This window comes from Selaginella moellendorffii, unplaced genomic scaffold, assembly GCF_000143415.4.
Source record: "Selaginella moellendorffii unplaced genomic scaffold, v1.0 SELMOscaffold_89, whole genome shotgun sequence".
Classification (NCBI taxonomy): domain Eukaryota; kingdom Viridiplantae; phylum Streptophyta; class Lycopodiopsida; order Selaginellales; family Selaginellaceae; genus Selaginella; species Selaginella moellendorffii.
Window position 1 is genome coordinate 435,562 of NW_003314350.1, and position 15,989 is coordinate 451,550.

The 15,989-nt window shown below is 43.2% G+C and overlaps 3 protein-coding genes and 1 long non-coding RNA gene across 5 annotated transcripts; 1 reads left to right on the plus strand and 3 right to left on the minus strand.

The window, feature by feature from the left end:
* Nucleotides 1-1,250: 1,250 nt before the first annotated feature.
* LOC112341768 lies at nt 1,251-1,613 on the minus strand. The gene is made up of 2 exons (XR_002990666.1): nt 1,570-1,613; nt 1,251-1,523 (listed from the first exon to the last, which is right to left on the minus strand). It is a non-coding gene; the product is annotated as an uncharacterized LOC112341768 (long non-coding RNA).
* A 3,477-nt stretch (nt 1,614-5,090) lies between these two features.
* Nucleotides 5,091-5,582, plus strand: LOC112341742 (pentatricopeptide repeat-containing protein At2g34400-like). The gene has a single exon (XM_024662351.1). It carries the CDS (start codon nt 5,091-5,093, stop codon nt 5,580-5,582), a length of 492 nt encoding a protein of 163 aa, XP_024518119.1.
* Nucleotides 5,583-5,897: 315 nt separating this feature from the next.
* LOC9638619 lies at nt 5,898-6,632 on the minus strand. Its single transcript, XM_002988557.1, has 3 exons — nt 6,597-6,632; nt 6,190-6,415; nt 5,898-6,133 (listed from the first exon to the last, which is right to left on the minus strand). The coding sequence occupies exons 1-3, from the start codon at nt 6,630-6,632 to the stop codon at nt 5,898-5,900; spliced, it is 498 nt and encodes a 165-aa protein (XP_002988603.1).
* Nucleotides 6,633-6,876: 244 nt separating this feature from the next.
* Nucleotides 6,877-15,627, minus strand: LOC9638620 (nuclear-pore anchor). 2 transcript variants are annotated; one of them, XM_024662380.1, is made up of 47 exons: nt 15,257-15,627; nt 15,056-15,202; nt 14,897-14,995; nt 14,702-14,830; nt 14,560-14,652; nt 14,447-14,512; nt 14,300-14,389; nt 14,178-14,255; nt 14,012-14,127; nt 13,873-13,951; nt 13,725-13,817; nt 13,626-13,674; nt 13,466-13,569; nt 13,347-13,415; nt 13,143-13,286; nt 12,983-13,087; nt 12,821-12,934; nt 12,689-12,770; nt 12,592-12,635; nt 12,462-12,535; nt 12,313-12,415; nt 12,129-12,263; nt 11,981-12,079; nt 11,887-11,928; nt 11,781-11,834; nt 11,576-11,734; nt 11,469-11,516; nt 11,359-11,418; nt 11,217-11,300; nt 11,085-11,159; nt 10,853-11,037; nt 10,699-10,801; nt 10,534-10,650; nt 10,389-10,481; nt 10,188-10,340; nt 10,081-10,134; nt 9,917-10,030; nt 9,794-9,871; nt 9,596-9,745; nt 9,478-9,549; nt 9,303-9,428; nt 9,198-9,251; nt 8,951-9,148; nt 8,800-8,898; nt 8,692-8,754; nt 8,245-8,646; nt 6,877-8,191 (listed from the first exon to the last, which is right to left on the minus strand). In XM_024662380.1, exons 1-47 carry the CDS (start codon nt 15,560-15,562, stop codon nt 7,025-7,027), a joined length of 6,168 nt encoding a protein of 2,055 aa, XP_024518148.1. In that variant the 5' UTR covers nt 15,563-15,627; the 3' UTR covers nt 6,877-7,024. The 2 variants fall into 2 exon arrangements, with proteins under 2 accessions (XP_024518148.1, XP_024518147.1); XM_024662379.1 differs by having other exon boundaries at nt 11,567-11,734.
* Between the last annotated feature and the right edge of the window lie 362 nt (nt 15,628-15,989).

A 15,989-nucleotide genomic window follows, 5' to 3' on the forward strand; every position in this document is an offset into this window, starting at 1 on the left:
ACAGGAAACTCGGAATATTCCTTGTCCAAGAGGCTCTAGGTGACGTGATGAGCCACATTGCTAAAGTCCCTGTACCGCAATCTTTGATGATGATCTCTGGGGATAGTCGCCAAGGATCCAGCTCCTTGACAGGATCCTCTCCGTTGGCGGCACACCTGTTGGAGCAGGAATCAAGGTGTCAAGGACACAGGAATCTGCAGCAAAAATCTAGGAGAGATTAAAGGAGATGAACTAGTATATAAGACTGTATACAACAAGCATTCAACAGTAGCTTTTCCCGTTCCATCATGGTATCAGAGACTATTCTGTTCAGCTCTATTCGGGCAGTGGGCTTGATCCAGTTCACTCGAGCAACGTAATGCAGATCATGAGAGCCATCACAGGTGAAGCTCTGCCTCAGTAGGGCTTCTTCGTATTCTTACTGCTGAATGCGATGTAGTAGATTTTGGAGGGGCAATGGAGATAATGCTGCTGAAGCCAGAATCTAGTCCCTAGGTAAGTTGATCTTTGTTGTAATGACTTTTATCCGCAAGAAAGTTCAAATTGAACAAACATTGTTTAGGTAAATTCATTTCGGCAGAAGTCAGAATTTTTTTTGAGCTGGTGAGTGTTTTTTTTTATTGTTAGTTTTGCACGGGACAGCGATCTCAAGTTGATGTTGTCGAGAAGAACTTGAGAAGAACAAATCCTTTGAAAGCGGAGGCGCACACGCACAGAAGGTGAGAACTCTATATCACTGATTATGAATGGGTAGATGGACATGGGTCATCTCATCACAATCAAGTGCCTGATCCACACATGGAATCTTAGCTTGAATCATGCATAGCATTGAGATGATGGAATTTGGGGAGCTGATGAGAAAAACATATAAAAATCAACTACCCCTAGGTCTTTGCTCTTTACTTTTCTATAGCCTCAATCCTGCCTCTAGCATGGGTCTTCGCTAGAAGCGGCTCAAGGAACGGCTCAGTTACTTTGCTATAGCCTCAATCTTGGTGCCTCATTGGCTTCAGTTATCTGTGAGGCAAATATAGCATTTTTGATTGGCATGATAAAACACCATTGAAGTTTATGCCATGAAAATAAGAGAAACCGAAAGAATTACGCCTACCAACACTTTTGTATCCAGCGACAGTCTTTTGGTACGTCTTGCAAAGCGGTGTCTCTTTGGTTTCTCGCCAGTCCTTGCGCGCCAGCACAAAACTAAGAAAACTTACTCAAGAATGAAAGTTAAAAAGCAAAATTCTCCGGACCTCTAAACGAGGGTGCACAAGATTGTTTCGCAATTAATCCAAACTTTGGATCCAAACCATAACCATCAGCCCACACCCAATTCTCGCAATAGCCTCGGATTGGAACACCCTGTAGATCGAGTCACAGCGAAAACTTCGAAGCTTGCCTTGTTCATGGGTAGGGGCCTACGAACCAAATCTGTGCAATCCGAGACTTCTTGTCTTCCAGTTCCATATGCGGTCCTAGCTCGCCCGAGACACTTGTCGCTGTGCCCAAGCGATTCATCGCCTCTGCGTTCATGTTAGTGCCCCAGAAATGCTCGCAGATCATCCGTACCTCTAGTTAGGACCGCTGCCTAGCTTGAGTCGATTGCCCAGAAAATGTGTGTACCCACATTTCTCCAAGATTTTACTAATGTTGTTTTTGTTATTTTTTATTTGCTCAAGCAAGACTTATAGAGAATATACCTAGATTGCATATTCAAGAATATTTTATTATCTATTGGTTATTATTCATTTAGATTAATTTTGTATATATAAATTATAAACATATTTATAATTTATAAACTTTCCTAAACATTTTCTAGTATATTCTTGTTTATTCTACCATTTAGCAATAAGATTAATCTTGATTTATAAATCATAAAAATATTTATAATTCTTAATAAATTAGATTATTCAAAAATACTACTTTTAAGAAAACTAAGTACATGGCCAGCAAATTATTTAATTTAACAACTTATTGTTATTATTATACACAATACTTAAGATATTTAACTTATATTGAACATATAGCTACCATTCTGCAAAGTGCTATTGGTACCAATACCTAGTCACTGGGACATACAATAGTTAAACCATAGACTAGATGGTAGAGGGCCAAAAATGTCCTCTATTCTGGCAAAAATATATGGAAAAATAATACATTTTAAATAAAGTTACTTTGATACATTTTACTTAAAGTTACTTTGTCAGGAAAAGGGATGCTAATGCCAGAAGCAATGTCGACCACAACTTGGACACTTCAAGAAGTTAGTGAATGATGCGACATGAATTTTGCAAGAGTTACATGCAAAACTTATTACCATTTGCATCAAAATTAGTTCAACTTCTATGCAAACAACTTATCACTACTGGGAGGATTTTTCTCTATACATAAATCAAATATAAGAAAGAAAGCCACATTGAAGCAGCTAAGCACATCAAAGTGTGACTGCTCCACAAAAAGAACTTGTTTGCAGAACAAGGGTCCTTGCCACAAAGATTCAAGATGAAACCCAAGCAAGTTGGATCATTGCAGCGCAAATGAATCATACCATAGGTTTAAAGAATTGTAAAAAGCACAATTTCCTTCTGAATTAGAATAGTGTCACTGGGACCAGCAATATGTAAGAGAGTTAAATTAGATGTACACTTGAAACTAACTCAACCTGAATATATAGAGAATATATGTCTTTGAGTATTTGCTTCACTTGCTTCAAGATCCATAACTACCGTTGTCCTTCGATACACATAGAAGATTGACTCAGCTGTCATAGAAACAATAAGACTTACCACTTGAGAATGTGGTTTTGGCTTGAGGAGCATGATCTCCATTGCAACTACACCACACTTGGCATCTTAGACACTAAGCTTGCCCCAGAGATCATCATCAAAGATTGTGGTAGCAAGAATTTTGGTGAAAAGCTTGTTGTCCATCAAGTTATATAGAGCATCTTTAACTCCTTAGGTTGTTCCAACATTTATTAAAGGTAGCCTCAGTTACCATTTCAAGGACATATGTCTTCATTTGTATTTGACCTCCCACGATCATTAACTTTAATTTTAAATTCATGAGTACAATCCTCAACTATATGAAAATAATTTTACAACTTCTTTATTGTTTTGAAGTTTCTATTATTTTTATGATCCAAACTATAGTTGTTTACCATAACTATATTAACCAATTTGCTAAGTCAAATATTTATATGAATTATTTCCTCAACTCTTTGAAGAAAACTTTCTACTATTTCTAAGATCCCAAAGTCACTCCATTAATGATCCCTTTTCCCATATCATTTATAAGTTCACATATGAACTACAATATAGAGTTATGCCCTCTCAACATGCAACTCCTTGAGTATAGCCCCACTCCTGGGACCATCACATGTCAACATAAAATAATGATATACCTGGCCACCAATAAAAGTCAAATTAAGGAATAACTCTAATACAAAATTATAAGTGATTAATTTTTCCATTCTACTTTAATCACTTAACCATACCTTTGATCACTTGAAAGAGTCTCATACACAACTTTCATAAGTCTTATTCCTGACTTAAGGAGTTGTTAGCCCTATAAATGTCCTTTATGCCACTCTGCCTTTGCATTTGGTTCAAATGCTCCATGTATTTAATTCCACAATAGATACCCAAATATACCACTGATATATCAGCCTTTTACACTAAGGTTATGTCCATTCATCTTTATCATATTGGTAGCTCAAAACCACCCGACCACAATCCTATCTCCCAAAGACTGGGTCATCCATCCATGAGTGGTCATCTGATGACCACATTTTAGCATTCTTGGGATGCCCAGAGATATAAGGAACACTTATCCTTAATTTTCATTTTTTGGTCCCTACCAAGTCCCTCTCCATCCATTGTTGTGCTCACCAACACCATCATTGGGTCATGGCTTGAAGGCTCAACCACCAAGTCTTATTGACCTTTATGACTTCTGTGGTATAATGCAAGCTTCATGGGTACTCTTCCAACCATATGGTAAGAGCAAGGTTTTTAAAAAAATGTTGGAGAAGGGTTCATCTATTAAATGATATGAAGATTTCTCCATGTCGAGAATCAAGAATACTCCCCCCATCTTTTGCCTTTGGGTGCTCTAGCCAAATGGCTAGAGCAAGATTCTAATTAGCCATGCCAAGTATTCAAGTAAATAGTGCCTTCTACATTTAGATTGAGAATATCAACCATTCAATCTCCTAAGGGAGCTAGAATTGACTCTTGAATATTTCACCAAGTTACTTCACTTGTCCATCCATGTTCACTCTAGCCTTGGAATCTTTAATAGTTATATCATCACCCATTATATGGGGTTAGCCTTTCTGAGTCACACTAGTCTTTCTTAACTAACTAATTCCAATGAAGTTTAACTCTCTCTACTATACTTTTTGAACCCCTCACTTGGGCACATTGTTAGTAAATTGCTTCAAAGTCATGGTTTATGGTTAATATGCTTAATATAAGAACTTAACACATCTAATTTAAATACTTTGTCTAAGATAATTCAATTGCCATGGACACTTTTGCCTAGGAAAGGGCTACATACTCAAAAGTTGAAGAAACTTAATACTTATTGATGACCATGTTAAGGTACATGGACTAGCAAAGCCATGAGCTTGAGGGGACATGCTTGCCTAATGCTCAAATTTTCATAGCTACATTCAAGAAAAGTTATAGCCTTGGAGAACGGAATAGCTCTTCTTTGGACATGAGGCTGGACTCCAAAGTGTTCATGGCAAGCTCTTTGATAGATCTGTACATGAAGTGTGGCACTATGGATGGAAAGTTTTCAGAGAGGACACCAGGGCGGGATATGGTTTTATGGATGGCACTTCTGCTTGTCTACGTCTCAAATGGTGAAGAAGAGGGAGCTCTAGAGCTCGTCAAGTTTGTGGAGGTGGATGATGATGTGATCGGTCGACCATTCCCTTGGGACTCAATCTCTGTGCGTGCTTGGGATCCAGAGGAAAATGGAGAGAGGCATGGCGTTCCACTTTCAAGCTTACCATGCCGGCTGGAATGACTACGAGGTGGCTCGCGGCCTTGTGATGTACGTGAAGTGTGGGAGCATGGGGGATGCTCGCCGAGAGAGATGATGTCACAGCATGGAACTCGATGGTCTTGGGCTATGCCGAGAACAAGCAAGCAGCGCTGTGCTTGGAGCTCTTTCGAGAGATTCCTCCTCAAGTTTTGGACGCTCACAGATTGGCTGCTGCTCTCGAGGCTTGTGGAAGCCTGGCGTCTCTGGAACCGGGCAAAGCCACTCATGCTCTAGCTTGCCGCTTGGGGATGGAAGAATCTCTCATCGTTGGGACTAGTTTGGTTGACTTCTATGGCAAGTGTGGAAGCATGGTGGACGCTCGACTGGTTTTTGATGGGATCTTTCCCAAGAAGCTAGCGGCCTGGACAGCTTTCATGGAAGGCTATGGCCGTCAAGGAAGCTCCAAGCTTGTGACGGAGCTTCTTTGTGGAATGGAAGAGGAGGGCTTTCGACCGGACGCTAAAACTCTGGCTAGCGTTATCAGCAAATGTGATTCCTTCCCAGATTATTCCTGGTGGAACCAATGAATTAAATGCCGCAGTAGACATGGTTAGCTCGATGGAAAGTGTTAGCAACGCTATGTTGGTGAGAATTATCCTAGATAGAAGGTGGAAGAATCTTCAGGTGGCATTCAAGCGTTTGATGGATTTGGATGAGTTTGATTCAGTGGGTTATGTACTATTTGCATCGAGCTATGATTAAGTGCAAATAATTCACTTAGTTATTCTTTCTTCGTAAGAACGTGTCTTGCTCTGAATGGAGCGAGCGGCAAAGGTTAGAGCTCCAAGACCAATGGTGATAGCAATGGGGCCTCCGTACTCCAATGCCAAAGTCTGCCACATTCACGCAAGAATCGAGCATGGAGTAGCCAGCGAGTAGAGTGTGCTTCCGGCGATGTTGTAAAGAGCACGAACTGGGGCGAGCAGTGACTGGTATGCATATGGGAGGTATTCGCTTGCACCAAGAGCATTGAACAGAGAATCTAAGAACCATTCGCTGTGAACAGAGGCCACCACAAGAATGTCGTCCGAGAGTATCAAGGGGTTGTAGAGTCCCAGCTTGTCAACCTTTGAGATCTCTGCGTATATCAAGATTGTGTTATTACAGAACATTAGGATGTGTGGTTTTTTGTACCTGTGATTGGTGAGGCTCCAGAGATTGTGGACAGGCTATCTCCAACTTTGAGATCAGCAGCTCGCTTGTAAATTGTCTCTCCTTTCGTATTAACTGGGACAAAATGACTGGTTGTAAGCTCCAAGGTGTTGGCTTTGGTCTTGACTTGCACGAATTCAGAAACAACATCTAGATCCTTGTGACCAAATGCGTAGATATCCGAAAATGAGTTAATTCCAACAGCAACCTGTAGAAACTTATTAATCATATGAAGCAAAGTGGATTACTAGCTAGGATCTTGCCTTATCTCCAATCTTAAGTTCCTTCATGGTCTTCATTTCCCCACTGTACATATGAACCATTGCATCACCTAGATAGATATTGCATGTACTTAGCACGGTGTAATTTGTAAAGAATAACTTTATTACCTGGAAAGCAATCAGTGTTGTTTCTACATATTCCATTGTTACATGTGAATTCTGCGCTGAAATATCAGCACTAGTGTTGCATTTCACTATATTAATAGCAAACACGGTGGAAAACAATCCAAGAAGAGAGATCACAGCATACACAGCAGCTAGAGAAACTATTGCCTTTCAAGTATACTTAACGAAACACTAAGCTTATGAAGAATCATTGGCCATGCACTGCTTAAATAGGATGAACTTAAACGTAATTACATGTGATATGATTTTCTGGGGAAGAATATAAGTTACACCCTAAAAATTTATTTAAAACATAAATTATAGGTTTTTTTACTACGATAGAAATTATTTAACTCACAACATTTAGGAGAATTTTAGTCCTCAGAGAACTAACTGGCTAGCCCTTTTAGAAGCGAAATGCTTGACGAACTTCACTGGTTCCCTCTACCACCCCTGCCTCTGCCGCCCTTGTTAGTTTTCGGTGCTCGGACAACCCGGTTCCTCAGTGCTTCTGGGGACGAAGGAGACGCAGCACTCCGCTTTCTCTCCTTAGCTCTTTCCCGGGCCCTCTCGTTCAAGTTTATAGTGGTGCTTGTCACTGCTGGTGCTGGTGGTGTTCCTCCCGACAATCCTCCTGTTGGTGGTGTTGTTACTCCTCCTGTTACTGCTCCTGGGTTTGGTCTTTCAGCTTCAGCCATTCCGGCAGCCTCTCCTTGCTCGAAAGAAGTCTCGGCCGCCATCTCGGTGGAAGTCGTCTCCTGACCTGCGTCTTTGCCAAGCTCTTCCTGCTCTTTGACGTCTTCCATCTCAAACTCTCCTTCTGTTCCAGCCTCCTCCACAGTTCCAAGTGAAATCTCGCCGTCTTCCACGTCTAGACTCATCCCGTTGTCGTTCTCGTTACCCGTCGCTTCTCCTGCCTCTGTTGTCTCCTTTTGCTCCGGTTCCACGTCCACTTGGAACTCGAACATTACAGGCGACTTCGGCTCAGAGATCTCAATGACTGGCTCGTCCGCTGTCCCGGAAGAACTTCCCTGCGCTAGCTGCAGCTCTGGCGACTTCTCCTTGAGCTTGCTGCCACTTCCATCAAAGTCATCTAGCAAAGACTCCGGACGAGAGAAACGGACCCGCCTCTGAGGAGCGGCAATGTCTGCGGCAAGATCAGCGCCCTCCAGCGACGGTAACTCCTGCTGCTCTTCATCAAGTTCCTGGAGCTTTGGTTCCTCCACTGCAGTCGTAGTAGCAGCGTCCACTTCTGGCTCTGTGGCTGGCTCGTCGTTCCTGGCCTTCTTTAAAGGTGGCAAGACTTCGTTTCTAGAGTCTTGCTGCTGTATGTTCTCGGTGTCCAAGCTCTCTGACGACGTTCTCTTGTGACCAGCAGGCACCGCAATCTCCATAGGTATTGCCACTAGTGCGTTCATGTCATTCTCCACCACCGCGTCAGGAACTCGAGCAGTCTCGCCCTCGGCCTCGGAAGTCCCTTCGCCAGCCGCGTCCAACGAGGATTCCACAGCTTCCGCTGCAGAGTCGGATTGGCTGGAAGTCTCCATCCTAGGCCGGATTATACGCCTCCCAGAGCGACGAGTTTGGGTTTGGAATTTCTGGAACACACAAACGCAATTGAGAATGCCTTCAACTTAAAAATAACGTGTACCTCTTTCTCGATGATACTTGCACGAAGCGCTTGCATTGCCCTCAACTTATCATCCAGAATAGGTGCTGATGGCGGCCGTTGTACAGCTCTTGGGAACGGAACCGACGGCCTCACTATGCTTAGATGCATGGGGACTGGAGGAGGAGTCGGAGTCGGAGTTGGAGCCGGAGCCGGAGCCGGAGCCGGAGCTGGAGCCGAAGCCGGAGCTAGCACAGCCGGAGGAGGCACGTTGGCAACTGGTGGTGTTGTAGAAGTTTCGTGCTCAGGGGCTGCGACAACTGGTGCTGGAGTAAGCTCGGCAGCCATATCATTCAGTTGTTCAACTGTCGCAGAAAAAGTTTTAGAGCTCGCCTCCGCGTTTATGATGGTGGTGCTAGTCTCAGCTCCTTGGATTTGCTGCAACTGTATCACGGCATTCACGAGACCTGGATAAGTAAGAAAAATTACCTGTCGTAGTTGCTCGTTTTCTTGTTTCACTGCCTGCAGGTCTTCGAGAAATCGTTGTTTTTCCTGAAAACCACTATGAGCGTTCAGCTGTGGAGAAGAGCAGCTTACCGTGGTTGCTTTTTGCAGCAGCTCCATCAAAGCCGTCCTGTCTTTATCGATTTTAGATTTCGATTTATCCCTTTCTTTCTCCAAGGTTTTCTCGAGCGTCTAGACAAGAAAAATGTTAAAACACAACAGTAGGAAAAGGAAAGTAACCCACTTGAATTCTTGAGTCTTTCTCGATCGCCTCTCGTTGAGCTAGCTCGTAACGTGCAACGTTTTCTCTTTGAGCTTGTTCTAACCGCAATGCAGACTCCTTTTGGCATGCCTCGAGCGCTTCTTGATGCACCGGCAACTTGCCGGACTTGAGTTCTTCAATTTCTTTTTGCATCACTTCTCTGTCCTTCTCATATTTCCGCTGTTTCATCAAGACTTGGGTCAAAGAAATCAGGCAAGGTGAGCCTCACCTTCGTTTGGGTCAAGATCTTCCTGTTTCTCTCGACTTCGGCTCTCAGAGACGCCTGAAGAAACATATCAGTTAACGCCAACCACATGACTTTCAAATCACTCACCTCTAATTTTACAGCATCTTGAAACCTTCGCTCTAATTCTGCTTGAGTCTCGGTTCTTAGAGCAAGCTCCTGTTCATACTTTGCGATGGTTTCGCGCCACATCGACGTCTCTGAGCCAATTCGTTCCTGCTTTTGACCATGTAAAGCCTGTTTGATGTAAAGTACGAAGTTATACCTGTGTCTGTACCAGCAAAGCCTTCACTCTTTCATAATCATCGACATCTAGAGACTTGTACTTCTCCAACATCTGTACCCCCACATCAATCGTAGTTTAAAAAACCGCAAGTACTAACCTGAGTACATCTTTGTTCCCAGCGACGAGTTTCGGCTTTTGAGACTTCCACTTCTTGTGCACGGGCGTGAAGTTCGAGTTGCAATTCCGTTACAGTTCTTTTAAGGGATTCATTCTCCTCTTCAAGTTTTTGAAACCTCCCTTGCAATTCCTGAAAATACAGAAGTAAAAAAGGAGCCTGCAACATTGATAGCTTTACCTTATTCTCATCAAGGACTCTCTTAATTTCCTCCTGAAGCTGCCCATTGTTGCCGCGCAAGATATTCGTCTCCATAACCTGTGAACTAAAGTTTAGTGTAGCAAGCGTAGCTTGAGCCAATACCTGTGCCTGAAGCGCCCGAAATTCCTCATCAGTATACACACTAGCACGAAGATTTTCATGATGTTGACGTAGTTTCGTTTGAGCTTCTTCCGCAGAACGGGATGCTGCCTCAAACTAAAATAAATAATAGTGAATTACCAAGAAGGAAAGTATGACAGCAATACCTGTTTACATAGACGGACTCGTTCTTGTTTAAGTAAAGAAATCTCCGTATCCGCCTGCAAAACAGATCACAATAAAATATATAGAAGTCACGACCGCGAACGCTTACCGCTTCTTTTGCTCTTCGCAAATACTGCACTACACGCTGCAGCTCGGGCTCCTCATGATTTTCGTCATCCACATCAGCACTCGTCGAGGCCCTGCGGTCCTTCTCGGCTGAGGTTATATGCTTCGCTTCCAAGCGATCCAAAAGAAAACGATTCTGCAAAACGAAGTTGTCAAGACGCAAACTACTTTTCGGGGTTTATACCTGTTCATCGAGCTCCTGCAAACGTTTTTCCATATCAGCTTTATGCGCATCTAGCGAAGCCTTCTCCATGAAGAAAGTTACTTTCACAGATTCCTGTATAGTAGAAAGATGAGCGGTTTCTGGCCATAACTCTTGCGTAGCCTACCAGTTCTGCTTCTGCTCTTTCGGCCTTTTCACAATACTTGTTCTCCTGCTGTTCGAGGTTCGCTAGTTGCTCATTCACCGCACTCAGCTCGCGAATAGTATCCGCTTGCAACAAAACCTGCACAAAGACTATATTGGAAACAAATAGCTGCGACTGATATTTAACCTGTCTTTCGTAATTATTCTGGGCTTCCCGCCAACGTTGATGCTCTTTTCTTAGATCCTCTTTCAAAACTTTAATTCGCTCTTCCGCTTGCTGTATCGCGCCTCTGAATGCCATCAACCGTCACAAAACCAGTTACGAAAAGCGAGACACCTACTCTTTTAGCGCCTCCGCGTTCTTTAGAGAAGCCACTTCCTTCAAAGCGTTTCGAAGTTCCGCTTCTCTATTAGCATTAAGCTGCCCATCTTCTCTTTCCTTTTCCAGGGAATGCGACTCCACCTCAGAAAGATGCTTCTGCAGTATCTTCAATTCTGAGTCCACAATGTCCTTTGATTTCGTGGCCTGCAAAACCACAATTAGCTGCATAAATCACAAGAATAAGTGTTCACCTCCTCTTTGAACTTCGAATGTGCCTCCTCCATCTTCTTTAACGCCTCTTCATTAGCTTGCGCAATATTTTTATACTAACAAGAGATACACCAGTAATTTAAAGAATTCAAACAACTTGTATGAGATCAAACCTGCTCAACGTGGGTTTTTGAGGCAAGTAACTCCTCCCTAAGCGTTTCTAGTTCTTCACGAGCATGTTGAAGGGTGACCAGTACCTGAACACGTGAAATGTTAGAAAAAATAAACAACAGAGAGAAAGAGAGAAAGCCTTACGTTGTTCTCCATATCTTCCGATCCAGAAATTTGCTTTCCACCGGCAACGACAGCCATAATCTAAGAATAATATTTCCTGGTGAGTAACAGACAAGAGAGCATCTCTATACCTTCTCATCTGCCCTTCTGAGGTTGGCCTCAAGTTCCAGACTGCGAACCTGGGAATAAAAGAAAACTCAGAGCAAGAGATGAAGAATAGCTAACCAACCTCAGCAACCTTCGCACGTGTTTCTGATGCTGACAACGCTGCAAGCGCTTCTTTGAGTTCTAGACCCAATGCCTCTCTGCGCTCCATGGCCTTGTCCCGTTCAGATGTAATGCTACGTGCATAATTACGCTCAAGTTCTAGTTTATGCTTCGCATCGACCCATTCCCTCTGGAATTATATGTTAGTTGAAGCACAAAATAACGGAAGTACATGCCTGCATTCGATTCACGTCATCCTCCAGTTTTTTCTTTTCCGCTGTCCAGGCTCCCTAGAAATAGATAAATGATCAGTTTTAACACAAAACTAACACGAGGAGGTACCTCGCGAACTTCATTTGTAGTTTCAATGGTATCTAGTGTTGCCTGAAAGTTATAAAGACTGTAAGAACATGTCCAGGACGCAAACCATGTAAACCTGCAAACGATGTACTCGATCGGACAACTGCGATACTTCCTGAGAAGCCCGTTTTTCGGCAGATTCCAGCAGAGCTTTCTCGCGCTCAAGAACAGAAACCTGAAATAGAAATGCACAGTACAGGGACAGCAGCCTGAATTTCTATTACCTCTATCGAGAGTCTTCTTGCTTCATCTTCGGCTCTTTTGACGTTTTGAGTGCTTTCTCTGAGCCTACGCTGGTAATCAGTTACAGATTGAGAAAGCTCCACGTTTCTCTCGAGTATTGAGTTCGTTTGTAATCGCTGTAATTCGCATCGTCTATGACAGCAACACACGATATCACTGTCTTACCTGACTTTCAGACTCTCGCGTCAATGACGCCAGCTTTTCCTTTGCAAAGGTTGCCTCCGCCTCGAATCGAGCGCATTCAACACGAGCCGAAGTAAGACTATGCCTGTGGAAAAAAGATGAGAATGATCCCACGACAATAGTCACCTGACCTGGTTTGGCTCAACTCCCCTTCAACTGTTTTCATCTGCTCCAGAGCAGCATTGAGCTGCCTACGACATTCATCCTATAAGAGAAGGAGAGCTCGTAAATTAACGAACCATTTGAAAAACATCGAATTACATGTGACGTTTCCATTAGGCTCCTTACATCCCGTCCATCACCATCTTAAACAAGGAACGAGAAACGTAAGAACAAAACTACAGAAAAGAAAACGAACCTAAAGAACGTGCTCCAGGTGTTACTGCGAATGTAGAACGAATCCCTCGCTCCTCTTCATAGAGTCTTTTATACATCCCAACCTGGGTAGAAAATCTGTATAGACCTCTCGAGACAAAAAGCAGAAACTTACAGTTCCCTGAAGCGATTCAATAATTTGAGCCTGCTCCTCAGCCCTTTTCAGCACCATGGCTACTTTCTCAGATGCTTCGTCTATTCGACCTTTGAGGCGAGACTCAAATTCTTCCTAAAACGAAACCATCAGCAAACCACATCTTGAGCTCTAGTCATTTACTCTTAGTTCTTGCTCCTTCTTTTCATTTTGTTCCGCCAGAACACGTGCAAGGGCACGAAGCTTGGTGTTGTGCTCCACCAAGCCATGGATATCCTTGAACGTCAACTGTAGGAAAAAAGAATCGTACTATGCAAAAAACGTACAAATAAGAATGTGTTACCAGTTTATCCGATATAACAGCATCCGAAGAACTTTTATCCGGTACAAGAGCACCCGCCGTTGAAGCCTCGTCCATATTTGAATCATCACCTCCAACTCCAAAACGTTTCTGGATATCTAGACACTCCTTAAGAAGAACCGCAACCTGAATGAATCCAACGAAAGTATTAAATACAATATTTTCCTTCTGACAGCGAAGACGGACCTGAGACTGAAGATCAGAAACGTCTTTTGTGGCGCCCTTCAAGTCTCGTTCTTTCCTCCGCAGTTCAGCCTATAAAAAAATATTAGTTCAAGTACCACAGAAGAAAGCCAGCCACGGACTTTCAACTCCCTGACGGAATTTTCCAAAGCCGCTTGGTCGGACATAGACAATTTCAGTTTCTCCTCCATAATTCCGTATGCATCAAGCATTCTGGTATACTCCGCTGCATAATTGCATATATAATAACCCAATAAAAATGGTCAAAGTTGTAAAACAAACCTCGTTCTCCAAGAATCAATGCAGCTTTCTCCTCAATCTCATGAAGAACCTTCACAGATCTAACGTTATAGCTCAACCTACAGAGCACTAGAAAATTACCCGATCCAATAAAGCTTGGCAACGGTTTCTTTCATGTCGTTCGTGTCGCCAGGCGTCTGTAGCTTCCTGATATTTGCTGTAAACAGTCCCAAGCTATTCCGGGATACTTACAGTTAGATACTTCAAGGAATGGAGATTAGGAACATACCGTCCATCCATCCCGGAGAAGTGTGGCCGCAAGAGCCGTTCCAGACACTCCATGAAACTCGGACGAATCATTGTGATGCCTAACAATTAGCAAGTTAGTTTACAACACGGTGTAAATTTTTAATAAACATCATACGTACTGTAAGAGCAGCTGGCCGGCATCCGCATCCAGGTCTAGAAAACCTTTATCAATACTTTTTACTTGCTGTAATTCAAGTATCCTCTTTTCAAAGTTTTCTTTCGCAGTGGATAGTTCCTGTCAAAGTTTGGATGGCTGAATAGTCAACGCAAAGGATGCATTCAAACCTTTTCAGAAGCCTCTCGAGCAGCCACCTCCTTTTGAATTTGCTCTTCAAGCTCCTCTTTAGTTTGATTCAAATGCGCCTGTAATAAAGCATATGATAAAAGGCAAAATAAATTACAAGTACCTCCAACGCTTTAATAACTCCTTCAAAATCGTTTGCTTTCTTAGACCACTCCTCGGAACTTTGTTTATAAAGTTCGGCCAGCTTTGATGCCTGTTAGATAGGAAATTCTGTCAGTAGAAAAGCAAAACAAGAAAATACGGATCTTACAGTGGTAACTTCAATTGATAAATGTTCTTCTTTAACGGCAGCATCCTCTTTGACAAATCGCAATTCCTGACATTGCAGGTCATTATACAACGATCTTACATCAGATAACTTACTTCAATTAATCCATGTTTTTCCGTTTCCAGATCTTTCACACGAGCTTGACTTCGTACCAGAGCGTCTTCTTTCTCCTTGGCAGCCCTTTCAAACTACAATATCCAAGTCATCAATCCAACAGCCAGCAGCAAGGAAGTCTACCTCCATATTCTTGGTTTGCAACTCAGCCTCCGATTGTGCATTTCGGTTTCGCTCTTCCAGCAAGTTGGCAGACCTCGTTGTGAGCTCTTCAGCAAGCCAGGAATTATGCTCAGCAAAAATATCCTTTTCCTGCTCAAGAAACAAAGATGAAAAGAAAAAGAAAGGCTTAGCAATCTAAACATTTTGATAGTTTACCTGTGTTACTCGAGCTTCTTGTGCCCGTGATCGGGTGAGCTCGGCCATAAGTTCGTGAACTCTACTCTCTAGCCCACTCTTCTCTTGGGTGAGAGCAAGCTTACAGGACGGAAAAAAAAAAGTAAGTATGTTAACGTCACCTAAGAGGGAGAGACTTACCACTTTCTCAAGCAATTGATTTGAGGATTCGTTCTTCTCATCCAACTCCAAGTTCTTCTTCTCGACAACGTCCAGTATTGTTTTCCGCGACTTGTGAAGCTCACTAATCTCCAACTCCCTAGTCTCGAGATCGCTGTCTCGTTTCATCTACGAGCAGCAACGATCGATCACGAAAATGCCAATCGAAAAAAATCCACTCACCAGCTCGAGCTCCAACTGATGCACTCTCGCCTGGGCTGCAGCATGCTCGGACGATTTATTCTCCAGCGCCAGGCGGAGCTGCGCCTTCTCGCTCTCCAGCCTAGCCACCTGATCCATAAGCGCCACATACTTTTGCTCCACCAGCGCGCACGTCTGCTCGGCATTGATTCTGGCCGCGTCCGCCCGAGCCTTCTCTGTCTCAAGCTGGACCTGCTGATTGCGGACGACATCGTCCGCCTTGCGCACCACCGCCGCTACATCACCACCGAGCTGCTCGAGCTCCTCATCGGTGATGAAGAGCGGCATTGCTTGCGCGCTCCCCCTACAAAGAACCCTAGTAGTAGAACCCTAAAACCTCATGAAAGAGTGGTTTAAGACCTTTTACCCATAAAAACTTAACCCTATTTCACTCATCAGGTGTGAGATATAAAAGCTTCGAGATGCAGCAAAGTTGAGGTTGAAGAGAGCTTTCCTGTGATGAGCGGTGGCTTTTCTCTTCTCGTGTTTGATCCTCGGGTAGTTCATACAACAAAGATGAAGGTATGCCGATTTATTCTATCTCTTAGAAATTTGTCCTCAAGGTCATTGTTCCTTCAGATAGGATTCAAAGCTGAGCCTCCTCCCCCAGAGAAAATTTTTGTCAAGAGATAAAGAAAAGATGGAAGAAAAAACATGGACATCCAGGTGAATGTTTACATAGTGGTGTGACATAGCCTCTACGATTTTTAATAAT